This window comes from Triticum aestivum, chromosome 2A, assembly GCF_018294505.1.
Source record: "Triticum aestivum cultivar Chinese Spring chromosome 2A, IWGSC CS RefSeq v2.1, whole genome shotgun sequence".
Taxonomy (NCBI): domain Eukaryota; kingdom Viridiplantae; phylum Streptophyta; class Magnoliopsida; order Poales; family Poaceae; genus Triticum; species Triticum aestivum.
The window spans coordinates 723,257,066-723,274,995 of record NC_057797.1 but is presented as its reverse complement, the minus strand read 5'-3'; the positions used below and the strand labels follow the sequence as shown (position 1 = coordinate 723,274,995).

Below are 17,930 nucleotides of genomic sequence, written 5' to 3'. Positions count from 1 at the left end.
GGTGGGAGGAGGGTTGCCGGCGGAGGGCTTGGCCGGAGGAGGAGGGGGTGGCCGGAGGAGGAGGGCGCGATGGGAGGTGGGAGGAGGGCAGTGGGAGGAGGGCGCATACAGAGGAAGGAGGAGCGAGGACGACAACGATAATGCGGCGGCAGGTGAGGGCCGAACGTCGGCGGCGGCGGACGACGGGGTGCGCGGGAGATCGAGTGAGAGTGGGATTGGGGGAGTGTGAGGCGCGACGGTGTGTAGAAGATAACCTACATAGCAGTAGCGCGTGTCCGGGGAAAGCGCTACTGCTAAACTACCTAGCAGTAGCGCGTTTCAAGGGAACACGCTACTACTATACTTAGGCTGGCGGCAACGGTGGGGCAATTTTAGTAGTAGCGCTTTTTACACCAGCCGCGCTACTGCTATGTAAATAGTAGTAGCGCCTTCTGTGCCCACGCGCTACTGAAGAGTAGTAGTAGTGCTCCATTTCATCCAGCGCTACTGCTAAAGTTCTGTGTATAAGGTTTTCGTTAGTAGTGGATGCTTGTAGAGGTAGATGGGATCCTGCAGAAGTGTCGCGTTCTCCCTTGACCAATGTCGAGGCATCAATGAGTGAGGGTTAGACAACACTATTGCACTTACTTTAACAGGACCACACTACCCAATCATAAAGATCAAAAGTTGACAAACATGGGAACAATACTAGTGCGTCCGTTTGATGAAGATAGAATTACATAGTGGATTCAGTTACTTTTATCTACATGGAGTGGTGTGGCAATAATGTGGTTAGGCCTCCATATCTCATGCCCTAAGTAGCATGTTAGCCATGGGCATTGAAGCACAATAGGCATATGCTTCTCCCATTTTCGCAACAAAATTAGAAGAACTAATGGCAACATTAAAATGAATCGCAGAAAACACAAGTGATACCAAATGTCAAGACGAGGCTTCGATGGGGTGGGGTAGAGGGGCGGGGGGGGGGGGGGGGGGGGGGGGGGATCGTAGTACACTGCCTCACCCTGGCAGTGATGAACTTAACTCCAAGCTACTTAGTATGTCTAATATAAGAACACATGCATAAACTATATATATGTCCAATTAAGTAGGCCAAAACTTATTAGCATACGGTTCGAAACATCTAAATGGTCTTTAGATAACTTTGATATGAAGGAACAAATGTTTTTTTGTATCAATGCATGTCATAAAAAATGTGTTAAGGGTTGGCTAGTATATTAGGGCATCTCTAGCGGATGCCCAAAAAGCTATATATGCGAGGGGGATTCTTTTCTTTGTGGAATTAAGCACTAGCTAGCATATCCCTTAACACCCCCCCCCCCCCCAAATCGTAGCCTTCTATCCCCCCAAAATTTCACCTCTAGCCTATATTTGTCGTGAGAGACACATCTCATTAAAAATGGAGGATACTCCCACGTCGCCACTCCCAAAAATTTAGCTCTTGTCTAACCACGTTGCCGGAATCTCGTCGGTGGTGACGAATTCGACTCCGACGACATGGTCTCCCCTCTGACCTCGTAGATTTGTGCAACACGCAGCAAGCTCCGAGCATCAGGTGGGTCCTAGAGCTTCACCTACGTGCACTTTTGCAGGTACGCCACCGGCTCTTGAGTGCTGCGAATGCATCCTCGACCACCTGCCAAAAGTCGCCGACCTTCTCCTTGAAGGTGTGAACCATCCAGGCAAGGTTCTGGTGGGTGTAGGTACGAGCCCCCAGTGGGTGAGGGAGTAGCTCGTGCCACCTCAAACAGAAGACCCGGGCATAATCCCCTCCATGACACCCACCACGTCAGGCATGTCGGATTTGGCCTTGACGACGGCGATGGCAATAGAGTCGCGGTCCAGCCACTAGAGAAACCGAGGCATGAGGATGGAGCACATGGCACCGTAGACATCTAGGATCAGCGAGTATCACGTGGAGAGATGTCGGTGCCGAAGCACTTGGATACGAGCCAGAGTAGCTCGTCAGTGGACACACACACACACACACACACACACACACACACACACACACGCACACACACACACACACACACACACACACACACACAGAGAGAGAGAGAGAGAGAGAGAGAGAGAGAGAGAGAGAGAGAGAGAGAGAGAGAGAGAGAGAGAGAGAGAGAGAGAGAGAGAGACGTGCGCGCGCGACCACAACCAAATGCTTCTTTGGGAAAATCTAGTAAGTAAGAAAATTTTAGTCCCCTAAAAATAACTTTTTAGAGGATAGGAAACAAGATGGGGATTCATTTTTTTGGATCTGCTATAGATGCCCTTAGGTACCTACTATGTCCCAACACTCTTAGGTTTCTTGTCATTGTTTTCATCAATGATCCTTGTCTTACTGCAATATGTTATTTTAGCATTCATTTTGGTGTCCAAATAATATGTTGCTGGTTTGAAGATCCCTTTGATAGTATGGCGAGTAGAACATCGTCCCAATACCCCAACATGTTAACCATAAATCCTTAGGGACATAAAGAAACTCCATTACAACGACCTATCTCATTATTTTGAAGTGTGCGGCAAATTCAAGCCAAAATGGCCTCCGAAGATTAGTATGGAATAAAGTATGTTTTTAGTCATCACAAGTATCCTTTGGTTAATTGATAACATCTTGTAAATTTGTATCACAAATAAGCGCATAGACAAGTGAAGGCATCATGACATTCGTTTGACATGTATTATGTAGACAATAGACCTAAGAAGATTTATTTTTTGTTATTTGACAAATCGAATGATTTTACTCTTGAACTTGTATGTTAGTGCTAGGCAGATTTTGGAAGCTAGCCTTTTCCAACAACAAACTTGTGTGGGGTGATGTTAGGACACAAAAAAAAGACCCACAAAAATAGCTTGTGCAGGCACACAAAAGTATAAACATACTACAAATAGAAACCCTCTACTAAAATCTTTAAAAGTAAGAGTATATCTGCTAGCACATGCAAAAATAGTAATGCAGATGAGAAAACCAACACGCCTCGCTCTTTGTGTGCAACATGGTTCCATTGGTAATATCTTGGGTCCAACAATACTTATGGAGAAAGTTCTTATGAAAACTGGTCAAATTTCGGAGTTTCCTCTTATAATTTCCCCTTTAGTTACAAATTCTCCCTCTCCTTTCTCCAATCCAAACATGGTATCATATAATGGCTTATGCATAGTCTCTGGGAGGCAGAACACGAGTAGCCCACCGATGATACCCAACATGCCAAACACTGCGAATGGCATCCGCTCCCCAAGTAACACTACCATGGGTGCTAGTATGGCACCCATCTTGGAAGCTTGTAACGTACATCCCATCGCCGCGGTACGCACCGTCGTAGGGAACAACTCTGCTGTGTATACAACCAATAGGTTGTATGTCGCGGCCATTCCGAAGATTCCTACCACCCCACATGCCATCCTCACCGCCCTACAATGAGACGCAATTGTCTGCAGTTAAAGAAAATCTTCTAACCCATCATGTCACGTACATGCAAAAACAAGAAGGATTTAATTACCTCATGGCACCAACGCCGGCAATAAGACTGGCAGATGTACAGAAAACACCGCTGAGAAGCATCGAGCCAATGGCGAGTGGCTTCCGACCCAAGTGTTGGAGGAGCATCGTAGTGAGAAGAAATGCGGGCATCTCGGCGAGAGAGTTAACAGCCACACTGATGTAAAGGTTAATCTTTAGATTGACCACATTGAGACTCAGCCCGTAGTATACCACCGAACAAAGGAAACTGATGAGCACTGAGAGCACCAGCCTGCCCCGCGTCGTTCGTGACCAAAACACATCTAGGATCGACGACGATGACTCCTCGGTCTTCTTGTTGATGTCATCCTCATCGTCGATCTTGAGTGTGATGCCATCTGGGATGCTCTTTCCATTGGTGGACGCAATGTCTCGTACGACACGCATTGCATCCTCTGCGCGCCTCCGCACAAGGTACCAACGTGGGGATTCAGAGACAAACGGCATGACGGTGAGCATGAAGGCGAGGGAGGGCATGGAGGTGACGACATAGAGGAGGCGCCAGGAGGACTGGAACATCGCGGCGATGCCGGCGAGGATCGCGATGCCGCCGGAGAAGAAATAACACGTGGACATGCCAACAACGCCACGATAGGAGGGCCCTACGGGCTCTGTGGCAAGGATGAAGGAGCAAAGGCAAATGCTGCCGGCGCTGAAGCCTGTGAGGATGCGCAAGGCCACGTAGACCCAATAGTTGGGAGAGAGCGCGGTGAAGAGGCCAAAAATGGCATTGAGGGAGCACACCACAAAGAGGGATCCCTTCCGACCCAGAGAAGAGTCCGATAAGTGTCCAAAGACGCCAGCGCCTGCAACAAGCCAACCATATGGTCAAGTACATGAAACAAGAATGCCAAATAAATTGATAAATAAATAAACAGTTTGATCAAACTTTTTTCAACAAAGAGTGTTTTTATTGACTCATAATATAGCATCGAGCGATACAAGCACAATGAGTACACACACGGCCTTTGTATAATTAAGATGCACACAAGCAATACTATGCACACACACGCAAGAATCACGCTGGCAAAACAGTTTGACCAAACTAGATTTTGGATTGTAATCTAGCTCTTTCTTTGAATGAAGAGAGCTCAAATTGGTGCAAAGTATAAGTCAATGCTCAGATTATTAGTACCAATAATTGTGTGGATGTAAACACAAAATAAAATCGTCATTACTTGCTCCACATACTAGAAACACACATGTTACTACTCTAGTTGCGGTTTACATTATTTTAGAGAAAAGATATATGCCTGACTTTAAAATTAAGCCACCGAACAGAGTATAACAGACGCTAAAGCAACCACGAAAAGGGTCGAGCAAATAGAGTATCAGGCCATCAACCTAGAAACGCAGGCCAACATAGTTCACGGCACGCAGGCCAGAGAAGGAACGATAAACAGACACGTAGGTCAACAACTTACTACCAAAAGAAGAAACGCTTCTAAGATTGAGCTTGGGCGTCCGAGTTTTGCGGTGATAAGGAAACGGCAGAGGCTCAAACCATCCCAATCAGCACCTCCAGAGCATCGCGATCGGCAACTTTGCTAGTGGAGAGGGAGCCAGCGAGAGTCAAATGCAACTACAACTATCCTCTTGAACTAGTAATGCGTCGATCCAGTGATTCGAATGATGGAGGCAGACAGCATGTGATGTAGAGTAACGGCTATACGGGAGCATCAAAACGGCGGAATCATCCACATAATAGATCACCGACGGGAGCACAGCACTATCGCATGTACGTACCGATCATGGCGCTGGCGAAATAGAGAGCATGGACGAGGCCGACCTTGTAGCTCTCGCCGCAGACGAGGCCCCACTCCGCCACCGTCGACGAGCCGCTCCCCTGGTCCCACTGCCACCCGGCCGCGGCGCCCGCGCAGCGGTCGCCGCACCGCCCGTCCCCCGCGGGGCACGACATGGCCGGCTCGCGGTCGGCGAAGATCATGACCATGGTGTGCATCGCCTCCAGAATCCACGCCGCCGTCACCAGCAGGAAGTGCCGTAGCTGCCACCGCCCGAACTCCCCCGCGTGCAGCGCCAGCGCGTCGTCGATGCTCAGGCGCTCGCCGCCGCCGACACTGCCCGGGCCGGCGAGGAGCACCTCGGTATTGGACATCGCGGCGCGTGCGTCGTGGAGCGAGCGTGGTATGGGCAATACTTAATTCCCTTGGCGCTCGTGGTGAGCTTGACCGCGTGCTACTTATAGGCGGAGCGAGGCATCTGCGTTCATCAACCGCCAAACAGTAAACACCTGATCGACTGTAGCGCCCATCGAGTGAATTATGCGTATCAAATCAAATTGAAAAATGGAGATGTGCATCCGCATGGCAAGTACTTTTGGCATCCGTATCGACGACTGAATTGATTACGCTAGCTGCACAGATGTGATTTGCCGCATGCAGGCATCACGAGACAGCTACTCCATTTCCATGATCTGTGCGTGGAATCGACTGGCGTATTGGCAGGTCCTGCACTATGCTGTACCATGCCCAACCACAAACATTTAACCAATTTTATACTATGCCACCCGAGCTTCGCTACACTTACGTATTTATTTTTTACTTAAGCACCTTACGAAAACATCATGGCACCTGGCGAATAATATATTTTTTGAAACTTTGGCATCTGGCGATTACGTTACATGCCCGTAGGTGTAGAATTATTGATGCGACCACTAGTGTTTTTTTCCCTAAAAAAACCCCCACTAGTGTTTTCTCCGTACAACCACTGTTCCTGAATTAATGAAGCTTTACCTAATAGAGTACTACATCGAAGAGGCATTAATTTCTCTCTCACATTCAGATCTGCGATCTGCTGCAACGCGGTCCAGCCTGCTGCCGTCGAATCCACTCAGCGTAGTACTTCTGCATTATAAGGAAGCAAGTCCACCCGATCCAAGATGCGTCACCAGATCGGGCAAACTGCCATGCACGACACCTCTTCGCTGCTGACTGTTTAGGGCGTCTACAACCATAATTTTCAAATTTGACACCTCAAATGTCCGAGGTCGTGTCCGGGCCTATGCGTTTCAAGCCTTCATTTTGTGCATGCATGCAAGCATGTCTTCTACCCTGTTCCCAAATTTCCCGATCAAATGCATGTGATTAATGAAGATGGAGAGAGAGAGGTGGAAAAGAAAGAGAAAATATTGTCCGAGGTGGCCACATCTTGCATGGAGGACTGCCCGGCCACACCCAGACATCCACATATCCTCCCAATATATGTTGTGGATATGGGGATTTGCCGACAGCCCGTGCATATGGGATAAAGTGGGGTGGGGGGGGGGGGGGGGTCTGGTTGGGTAATTTTTCTCTCTCTCCTGTCCGGGCTGTGATCGGGCTGTCCCCCGAACGCTTAGAGAGGATATGAGTGGTCCGGTTGTAGATTCTCTTATGGCCCAACCGACTCCTCCTGCAAAGATGCTTTCGTCACCGGGCTCATAAATCGAAAGCCGCCTTGTGTCTCTGTGTGTGTGTGTGTGGGGGGGGGGGGGGTCTTGGCTGCCTCTGGAGACTTCAATCAAATCTATCGTACGAGGGACAAGAATAAGAGAAATGTGAACCAGAGTCGGATCAACCATTTTCTTGCAACGCAGCAAAACCGTGAGCTAAAAGAAATCTACCTTTCAAAATAGGTGGTTCACATGGAGCAACGAGAGGGAAACCCCTTCTTTGTGCAAGCTCGACTCGTTCTTTTGAAACGATGAGTAGTACATCATCTTCAACACACATGTACTTCATGCCCTCTCTTCCTCCCCCTATCCGACCATTTCCGCTCTTGCTTGCCGACGACAAGGTGCCTAGGAGGCCTAGGACTTTCAAGTTTGAGAACTTTTGGGCATCAATGCCCGGCTTTGATGAGATGGTCCAGAAGGCGTGGAACAAGCATGTTGACAACACTGAGCCATACCAAATTTTATTCCACAAACTCAAAAAGGTGGCGCTTCCCCTCACCAAATGGAGTAGGGGCCTTTTTCTAAGGCAAAGATGTGATCTCCATGCTGCTCTCTTGGTGATCCTATGCCTTGACATTGCCCAAGAAGACCGGCATCTCTCCTACGATAAACACAATCTTCGGGCTAGGGTAAAGAGAAGGGTCATAAGTTTGGTCATGCTTGAGAGGGCTAACAAGAAGCAATGTGCAAGAATATCCAGCCTTAAAGAAGGCGATGCTAGTAAAAAATTCTTCCACCGCCAGATCAATGCAAGAAGGAGAAAGAATCACACATTCATAGAATCAAGCATGAGCAAGGTTGGGCCACCGAGCTATTGAGGAACGTAGTAATTTCAAAAAAATTACTACGTACACGCAAGATCATGGTGATGCATAGCAACGAGAGGGGAGAGTGTGTCCACGTACCCTCGTAGACCGAAAGCTTAAGCGTAGCACAACGCGGTTGATGTAGTCGTACGTCTTCATGATCCGACCGATCAAGCACCGAGCGCACGGCACCTCCGAGTTCTGCACACGTTCAACTCAATGACGTCCCTCGAACTCCGATCCAGCCGAGCTTTGAGGGAGAGTTCTGTCAGCACGACGGCGTGGTGACGATGATGATGTTCTGTCGATGCAGGGCTTCGCCTAAGCACCACTACGATATGACCGAGGTGAATTATGGTGGAGGGGGGCACCGCACACGGCTAAGAGATCCAAGAGATCAGTTGTTGTGTCTCTAGGGGTGCCCCCTGCCCCCGTATATAAAGGATCAAGGGGGAGGAGGCGGCCGGACAGGGAGAGGCGCACCAAGGGGAGTCCTACTCCCACCGGGAGTAGGATTCCCCCTTTCCAACTTGGAGTATGAGAGGGAAGGAAGAGGAAGGAGGGAGGAAGGAAAGGGGGCCGCCCCCCTCCCAATTCGGATTGGGCTTGGGGGGCGCCACCTCCCTTGCTCCTTTACCCTCCTTTCCACTAGAGCCCAATAAGGCCCATATACCACCCGGGGGGTTCCGATAACCTTTCGGTGCTCCGGTATATTCCCGATCTCACCCAGAACCATTCCGGTTTCCAAATATAGTCGTCCAATATATCGATCTTTATGTCTCGACCATTTCGAGACTCCTCATCATGTCCGTGATCACATCCGGGACTCCGAACTACCTTCGGTACATCAAAACACAAAAACTCATAATATAATTGTCATCGAAACTTTAAGCGTGCGGACCCTATGGGTTCGAGAACTATGTAGACATGACAGAGACATGTCTCCGGTAAATAACCAACAGCGGAACCTGGATGCTCATATTGGCTCCTACATATTCTACGAAGATCTTTATCGGTCAAACCGCATAACAACATACGTTGCTCCCTTTGTCATTGGTATGTTACTTGCCCGAGATTTGATCGTCGGTATCTCAATACCTAGTTCAATCTCATTACCGGCAAGTCTCTTTACTAGTTCTATAATACATCACCCCGCAACTAACTCATTAGTTACAATGCTTGCAAGGCTTATAGTGATGTGCATTACCGAGTGGGCCCAGAGATACCTCTCCGACAATCGGAGAGACAAATCCTAATCTCGAAATACGCCAACCCAACAAGTACCTTTGGAGACACCTGTAGAGCTCCTTTATAATCACCCTGTTATGTTGTGACGTTTGGTAGCACACAAAGTGTTCCTCCGGTAAACGGGAGTTGCATAATCTCATAGTCATAGGAACATGTATAAGTCATGAAGAAAGCAATAGCAGAATACTAAACGATCAAGTGCTAAGCTAACGGGATGGGTCAAGTCAATCAAATCATTCTCCTAATGATGTGATCCCGTTAATCAAATGACAACTCATGTCTATGGCTAGGAAACATAACCATCTTTGATCAACGAGCTAGTCAAGTAGAGGCATACTAGTGACACTATGTTTGTCTATGTATTCACACATGTATTATGTTTCCGGTTAATACAATTCTAGCATGAATAATAAACATTTATCATGAAATAAGGAAATAAATAATAACTTTATTATTGCCTCTAGGGCATATTTCCTTCAGTCTCCCACTTGCACTAGAGTCAATAATCTAGTTCACATCGTCTTGTGATTTAACATCAATAGTTCACATCTTTATGTGATTAGTTCACATCTCCATGTGACTAACACCCAAAGGGTTAATAGAGTCAATAATCTAGTTCACATCACTATGTGATTTACACCCAAAGAGTGATCATGTTTTGCATGCGAGAAATTTAGTCAAGGGTCTGCCACATTCAGAGCCGTATGTATTTTGCAAATTTTTCTATGTCTACAATGCTTTGCACATAGCTACTCTAGCTAATTGCTCCAACTTTCAATATGTATCTAGATCGAGACTTAGAGTCATCTAGATCGGTGTCAAAAGATTGTATCGACGTAACTCTTTACGACGAACTCTTTTATCACCTCCATAACCGAGAAATATTTCCTTAGTCCTCTAAGCATAATTTTGACCGATGTCCAGTGATCTACTCCTAGATCACTATCGTACTCCTTTGCCAAACTCAGGGCAGTGTATACAATAGGTCCGGTACATAGCATAGGTCCGGTACATAGCATGACATACTTTATAGAACCTATGACTGAGGCATAGGGAATGACTTTTCATTCTCTTTCTATTTTCTGCCGTGGTCGGGTTTTCAGTCTTTACTCAACTTTACACCTTGCAACACATGCAAGAACTCCTTCTTTGACTGTTCCATTTTGAACTACTTCAAAATCTTGTCAAGGCATGTACTTATTGACTTATCAAGCGTCTTGATCTATCTCTATAGATCTTGATGCTCAATGTGTAAGCAGCTTCATCGAGGTCTTTCTTTGAAAAACCTTTTTCAAACACTCATTTATGCTTTCCAGAAAATTCTACATTATTTCTGATCAACAATATGTCATACACACATTTTTATCAGAAATTTTGTAGTGCTCCCACTCATTTTCTTGTAAATACAGACTTCACCGCAAGTCTTTATAAAACCATATGCTTTGATCACTTTATCAAAGCATATATTCCAACTCCGAGATGCTTGCACCAGTCCATAGATGGATTGCTGGAGCTTGCTCACTTTGTTAGCACCTTTAGGATCGACAAAACCTTCAGGTTCCATCATATACAACTCTTCTTCCAGAAATCCATTCAGGAATGCAGTCTTTACATCCATTTGCCAAATTTCATAATCATAAAATGCGGCAATTGCTAACATGATTCAGACGGACTTAAGCATTGATACGAGTGAGAAAATCTCATCGTAGTCAACACCTAGAACTTGTCGAAAACATTTTGCGACAATTCGAGCTTTGTAGATAGCAACACTACTATTAGTGTTCGTCTTCCTCTTGAAGATCCATTTATTCTTAATGACTCACCGATCATCGGGCAAGTCAATCAAAGTCCATACTTTGTTCTCATACATGGATCTCGTATCAGATTTCATGGCCTCAAGCCATTTTGTGGAATCTGGGCTCATCGTCGCTTCCTCATAGTTCGTAGGTTCGTCATGGTCTAGTAACATGACTTCCAGAAAGGGTTTCCGTACCACTCTGGTGCAGATCTCACTCTGGTTTACACTATTAGGAAAAGGGCTATAGATGGAATTGACACTAATGGCGCACCAGACATGTGGTGCGCCATTACTATATACTAATGGCGCACCATCTGTTGGTGCGCCATTAGTGTGGAAGACACTAATGGCGCACCAGGCACACGGTGCACCACTAGTAACAAAATGTTTTTTTATTTTTTCAAATATACTAATGGCGCATCCGGGCAGAGTGCGCCATTAGTAGTTAGAACTACTAATGGCGCACCAGCCATAGAGTGCGCCACTACTGTATTTTTTTTACTTTTTTGCAAAACTACTAATGGCGCACCTTGCATAGTGCGCCATTACTAGTTTAAACTAGTAATGGCGCACTGTGCCACGGTGCGCCATTAGTATAGAATTTTTTTTACTTTTTTGCAAAACTACTAATGGCGCATGTCTGTGTGGTGCGCCATTAGTATGTTGGGTTACTAATGGCGCATGTCTCTGTAGTGCGCCATTAGCACCCCCCGCACCCTCCCCCGCTCCACCGCCGCCGACGACCCCCGGGCCCGCACCCTCTCCCCCGCTCCACCGCCGCCGACGACCCACCGCACCCTCCCCCGCTCCACCGCCGCCGAGGACACCCCCGCACCCTCCCCCGCTCCACCGCCGCCGACGACCCCCCACACCCTCCCCCGCTCCACCACCGCCGACGACCCCCCGCATCCTCCCCCGCTCCACCGTCACAAATGAATGCAACTAAAAATCCAAAAAAACAAATTTGATTATATTTTCAAATAACAAATTTGATGATATTTTCAAATAACAAATTTGATGATATTTTTTTATATTCATAAATATTTTCAAATAACAAATTTGATGATATTTTTAAAAAATTATTATTGTTTTTATACAAAATTATTACTGTTTCATATTCATATTCATTTTCTAAAAAATTATTAGATGCAACAACAAATAATAATAATAATACTTATGGCGCATCGCTGGCTGGTGCGCCATTACTATCTAAAAAAGATTACTTATGGCGCACCGCTCGGGGGTGCGCCATTGCTATCAAAAAACTATACTAATGGCGCACCACCAGGGGGTGCGCCATTAGTAATCTTCCTCCTAGCTTATTCGCTCAATCTCTTCGTCCCTCCCTCGCCAGATCCACTCCCCCCCCTCGCCACACCCTCACGCCCCCTCCTTCCGCTCTGACAACCCCCGCGCCCCGCCTCGCCATCTCGGTCCTCGCCGCCGACGGCCTACCGCCACGACTGCCAGCCCGACGCCGCGGCGCACCCAGCCGTCCGAAGCCTCCGCTGCCCCGCAGCCGGCATAGGATCCCAGCAGCGCCTCCCTCCGTCAAGCAGCCGCTCCCACCAGCAGCGCCTCCCGCCTAGCAACGCCTCCTCCCGGAGCTACGCCGGCGACCAATCCATAGGCAGTTAGCCACCACTCCTACGTCCCCCCTTCTTCCTCCTCCCTCTTCCCTCACCCCCTCCCTCCTTCCTCTTGCATCCTCTGTTTGTTCATTTTCCCCTGATTTTTGCATTGGATGAGTACATGCGCTAGATTGGGTATTGTGAGAATATAACGATGTCCATTTCCTGATGAATACTTGCTGCACGATTTTTTTCGGTGCATGTTAAAGTTTACTTGTGAAAGGATTTTGCATGATAGGTGTTTGTGATAATGCTTCAGATGAGCAAATGTTTTGGTTTAAACATGTTAGCAGTGAAACGTGCAATGACTGGTGATATATGAAAGGAAAAAGGTTAAGTTGTTTTATCTGCACCGTCTTGACCTGAAATCAAAGCTTAGCAGTAACATTCAGTTTGAGAGAGCAGGAGCTTTGTCTTGGTTATACACTTATACTGGCCGAAATTTGTTAACACATTAGTACTGGTGGCCGTCTTGATGCAGGAGCTCAAGAACCTGCGGCCGCAGCTCTACTCCGCCTCCGAGTACTGCGAGAAGTCCTACCTCAACACCCACCAGAAGCAGATGTGAGTAGCCACCTCTGTTGTTCCTCCTCTCCTCCATTAGAAGTAGTCGCAGAGTTATTGAGTGGACGGACATGCTTAGATGGGCCTGGAAGACAGGAAGAACATTTAACTTGAAATGGTCATGAATTGGAACTAAGTGTGTGTAGAACAACAATAACTTACACTAGTTTTGTAGCCTCCAGCAAGTTTACGAGCAAACAGAATTTTCCTTCTCTTTTAGAAATATGCAGGCAGCTCCCTGATCAGTGTTGTTGTTGGTTGCTGTAAAAAACTAGTTACCAGTGCACAAATGAGTCTGAGACATGCCAAGCTAAGCTACTCACCATTTGAACTTTTTGCGCCATCATGAGTTATCTGGATGTTAGAGTACTCTAGTACAGTACTCCTATTTGTATGGTAAATTTGGTGAATGAACAGTCAACAGTGTAGTGAATGAACAGTCAACAGTGTAGTGATTTAAGGAGGAAAGTTATCCGGCTGGATTTTCTTCTTCTTAAAAGCTTCAACTTCAAAGTATAGTTTTACAAGCTTCTGCAACTTTTTCTTAACTGCTGCTGCTGCTGTTATGCCTGTATTCACTGCTGCTGCTGCTGTACTTGTGATGATGTTGTACTTGTGACGATGCTACTTGTGATCTTCTGAAATGACCCATTGGCGACTTCATTACGCGGGGATAATGATTTTGCAGGTACCCCGAGAGGCCCTTGAGTTTGCCGGAATGTCGATTAACTTCCGTTCCGGCAAATTCGGGTACTCCATATGTCCTATTTTCAGCAAAGGTCATGCTGAAATTTTCCGTGAATTTTAGCATGACTTTGCTAAAAATAGGACATATGGGGTACTTGCGACTAATGCATGGGCCGGGGTATCTTAGTACTTAGTTAAGTAGGATCAACTGCCCCGCCATTCTTGTTGCATTAAACTATAGGTGGCAATAGAGCCAAGTGATTAGGCCCAACTTAGAATTCTCCTTAGCATCGATAAACCCTAGATGATAAACCCAACATAGGTGGCAATAGAGCCAAGTGATTAGTGCCAAGTGATTAGGCCTAACCTAGGGTGCCTCGGCATCGATAAACCCTAAATGATGAAAACTTAACTTGGCTTCTATAGGGTGCCTCGGTGTAGATGAGAACCTAAGTGATGTACGCTTAGGCTTTTAGGGTGCCTCGGCGTCGACAAACCCTAAATGATAAAAGCTTAGCTTTTAGGATGCCTCGGTGTCGACAAACCCTAAATGATGAGACCATGATCTTGTTCCTTGATAATAACCAACTTTTTTTACCAAACTTTTTTCCTATTCAGAGCGAAACATGGCCCACAACGATGAGGCCGGCGGTTCGGGCGACAAGCAATTCTGGGAGCTGTCCCAGGAGTTGGAGGAAGACACCAATCCTGACTACACAACCCCTAGTGGCGTCAGGGATGGCACCACTGATGATGGCGCCACGAATGCCACCACTGATGATGGCGGCGCACGCACAGATGGCAGCCAACCGAAGAGGCAACGGAAGGACCGGCGCCCGAACGTGCCCGGCACCGTCAGGGAGGAATTTACTAAAGTGAACTCCGACGGGCATCCGACGGCACCCAAACACGTAGTTAAGGGGTACTCGATTCAGCTCAGGTGTATTCTCCGGAGCACCGCCTCGATCAACACCGAGAACCTAAGGCATAAGGACCGAGGGAATTTGCGCAGCCTCCTCTTCACGAAGCTGCACGAACGATACAAGTTCCCCGCTGAGTTCGCAAACACACGCCTCTCGGGTAATAAAGTGAATGGTGCCGCCCTCACGACGATGAGCATGGCCCTGTCTACTTGGAAAAGCATGGTGAAGGCAATGATTGACAAAGGTGATAGTTATGAGAAGATCAAGGCGAAATATCCTTTGATTAGCGAAGATGACTACAAGGAGTTCAAGATCAAGTGCAAGAGCCCCGCAACCTCCGAATCAAGTCAGTGGGGGAAAGAAATGCGGCAGTTGAACATAGGGGTCCACCAACTCGGTCCCGGCGGTTACAGAGTGGCGGAGCCTGTATGGGACAAGGAGGACGCAGAGCATGCCGAGCAAGGCCTACCACCCCGCTTCGAGAAATACAGAGACAAGCAGACAAGGAACTTTCTCAGGGCCCGGTACAAGGAGGACTCGGTAACAAAGGAGCTTACCACGGATCCGAAGACCAAGGAGCTTGAGCTTGTTCTGGTAAGGAATACACCCCCGCGTAATTAGCTCCATATGGTTGCATTCTAATTAATCCCCAATATTTCTAAATGGTTCACGTTCCTTCCGCAGGACAAAGAAAGCAGTAGCGCGGGGTCGTCTCAGAGCTCCCCTTTTGACACCCCTTTGAATAGGGCGTTGAACGTAATGAAAAACAGGGATAAGCTCAATAAGCCGACGTCAGCTGGTCGTGTGGCCGGCAAAGGCTTGTCCACAAAATGGTCGTCATACTATGCCGCTGGTAGGCGAAAGGAGAAAAAGACCAGCTCGGAAAGCCAGTCGCGCGAGGTTGAAGCACTCAAGGCGCAAGTGGCGCGGATTCTGGAGATGGTCCAAGAGCAAGTGCAACAACAACTGGGGTCGACGCTCACCGGCATTATGCCTACCTTGATTCATGGGATAACGACGTCGATAGCGGGTGGCCAACAGGGGCCGCCCCCGATACCCAGCTTCACGGCCAGCAACTCGCACAATGCGCAGGCGGCGCCATTGGTGTCTTCGGCGGCGGCTGTATTGGTGTCTACGGCGGCGGCGCCATTGGTGTCTCTGGCGACGGCGGTATTGGTGTCTCCGATGCCGGCATTGGAGCTTAATGCACCCGGGTGTATGCCGGCCGGCACCTCGCCAGCAAGCGGCCCCTCCGTTAGTTGCACGCCCGCCGTTGGCGGTGCCTCGACATTAGCCGAGCTCGACGGCATCACGGTAACTAAGCCTCTCGGCCGAGGACTTCATCTCCTTGCCTTTGACTGGGCATCCCTGACGCCCTACATGTTTTCTCAGGGCGCCGCCGACGTTCCTTGCGCTCTCCTACACTTCGTGGACGGCGAGTTGGTCGATGTCGCCAAGGGCAGAATCATTCAACCGGGCAACCCCGTGTTCCACGGTAATCCGATGCCACCCACAATGTATAGGGTTGAAGTGGTTCGAGTGCTGCCAGGCTGCGACGAGCTGTTACCTCCGATTCGACCCGCTGGGGCCGATGAAGAAGATGAGATGACCCTCAGCGCCTACGTAAGCTGGCCCCTGCTTTGGCCGAAGAGCCAGATTCGTTTGGGGGCGGGGGACACCACCCCACAGACAAGACCGCCAGTCGTGCCGGCGCCAAGCCATGGCAAGAACGCCGCAACGCTACAGGACATGCCGGACATCCCTATGGCACAGGATCCGGACATGCATATCGCACAGGATCCGGACAACGACGACAACAACGATGGTACATTTACCAACGTCGATAAGTACTTTGCCGAACATGGGTACGGTGACGAGTTCTGCGGGCCTCCTTCTCAAGAACCCAAACAAGACAACCGCGATCTAGCTGGTACGGCGGAGAAACCCAATTGCAACAGGCGTCGTCTGGCGTTCAGTTCTCAGGAGACACCTCCAGCTGCCGTCTTCATCGAGCCTCAGATAGCGGAGGTGCCAAATATTATCAACCCCAACACGCTCAAGAAGGCGGTCTGAGCAGAACTCGGTCCCATTACAGCAGATCAAGAAGAAGGGCCGGAAACGGCAGACTAAAAAGGCCGCCGGTGCGAGCCAGCCGGCACCGAGTACGATCCGTGCTCAGGACGGGCCACCTTCACCTAAGGATATCTCGAGGAGGGTGCATGTGGCGGGTAGGGCGATGCTACCGACAAATATGCTCAATGCTGCAACCGGTGCTATGCGGAGTCTGCACGACAGTGTTCTTTCTTTGGAGAAGCGGCGTCTCAGAGAGAATGATGTGGCATACCCGGTTTTCGTGGCCAAGGTGCCAGAGGGCAAGGGCTTTGTGGATGGCGCCATCGGGGGTACGATCGTCCTGCGGTTTGATGACATCTTTGCTATGTTCAACCTTCATCCGCTGCACTACACCTTCGTTCGGCTGTTTTCGCTGAGTATGGAGATGCGGATCATTAGAGACAAGACCCCGGACATCGTGATCGTCGACCCCTTCTACATGCGTGCCAAGCTCTTGAGCAGCGCTGGGGACCGCCAAGTCGCGAGTTCACACCTCGAAGACGTCATTCTGGCAAACCCAGATAAGGATAACTTCCTTGTGGCTTACTTTCCCGAGTAAGTCATCCCTTAACCGCCCCGTAACATATGATTTCTTAGATTTCGATCGTTCTTTTTTTTCTAACATTCCGTGTTCTGTGCAGTGACACACATTGCACACTCATCCTCTTAAGCCCGAAATATTCCATGGCCACGTATTTCGACCCGAACCGTAACTCCAAGATAGACTACACAAATATCAAGAAAGTTCTTGATGATGTTCTCCCCGGCTACGCCAAATCTGGAGGCACCTTCACCAGGGCAGTTCGTAAGTACGGCAAGAACATGTTCGCCCATAATACGACGTTCTGCTGCGTCAAGCAGCCGCCTGGCGGTCAGAAGGATGCCTACTACGCCCTCCATCACATGTGGGCGATCGTAAGGGACCATCATCACCTTCTGCTACCAAATAATCTCAAAGATTGGGCCGCGAGCTTGTCGGCAATCCAGGACGCGGACATCAGACAAGAATTCTTTCGCATCCAGTCGGAGTTTGCGGACATCATCCATCAAGATGTCCTTCATACCTCGCGGCAGTTCTTCCTCATATATCAACCACCCAACATTGAGATAGACGGAATGCTACAAATGCAGGCTGACAACGCCCGCGATTTCATGACCATCACGACAGACGGCGGCTTCATCCA

At 48.4% G+C, this 17,930-nt stretch overlaps 1 protein-coding gene across 1 annotated transcript; it reads right to left on the bottom strand.

The window, feature by feature from the left end:
• Positions 1–2,871: 2,871 nt before the first annotated feature.
• On the bottom strand, positions 2,872–5,677 carry LOC123186214 (organic cation/carnitine transporter 4). The gene is made up of 3 exons (XM_044597999.1): positions 5,267–5,677; positions 3,501–4,326; positions 2,872–3,412 (listed from the first exon to the last, which is right to left on the bottom strand). The coding sequence occupies exons 1-3, from the start codon at positions 5,637–5,639 to the stop codon at positions 3,061–3,063; spliced, it is 1,551 nt and encodes a 516-aa protein (XP_044453934.1). The 5' UTR covers positions 5,640–5,677; the 3' UTR covers positions 2,872–3,060.
• Between the last annotated feature and the right edge of the window lie 12,253 nt (positions 5,678–17,930).

Coding starts and splice junctions, on each gene's coding strand:
- LOC123186214 (XM_044597999.1), bottom strand. CDS start 5,639: ATGTCCAATACCGAGGTGCTCCTCGCCGGCCCGGGCAGTGTCGGCGGC. Junction 4,327..5,266: donor TTTCGCCAGCGCCATGATCG/GTACGTACATGC, acceptor GGCTTGTTGCAG/GCGCTGGCGTCTTTGGACAC. Junction 3,413..3,500: donor GCCGGCGTTGGTGCCATGAG/GTAATTAAATCC, acceptor GTCTCATTGTAG/GGCGGTGAGGATGGCATGTG.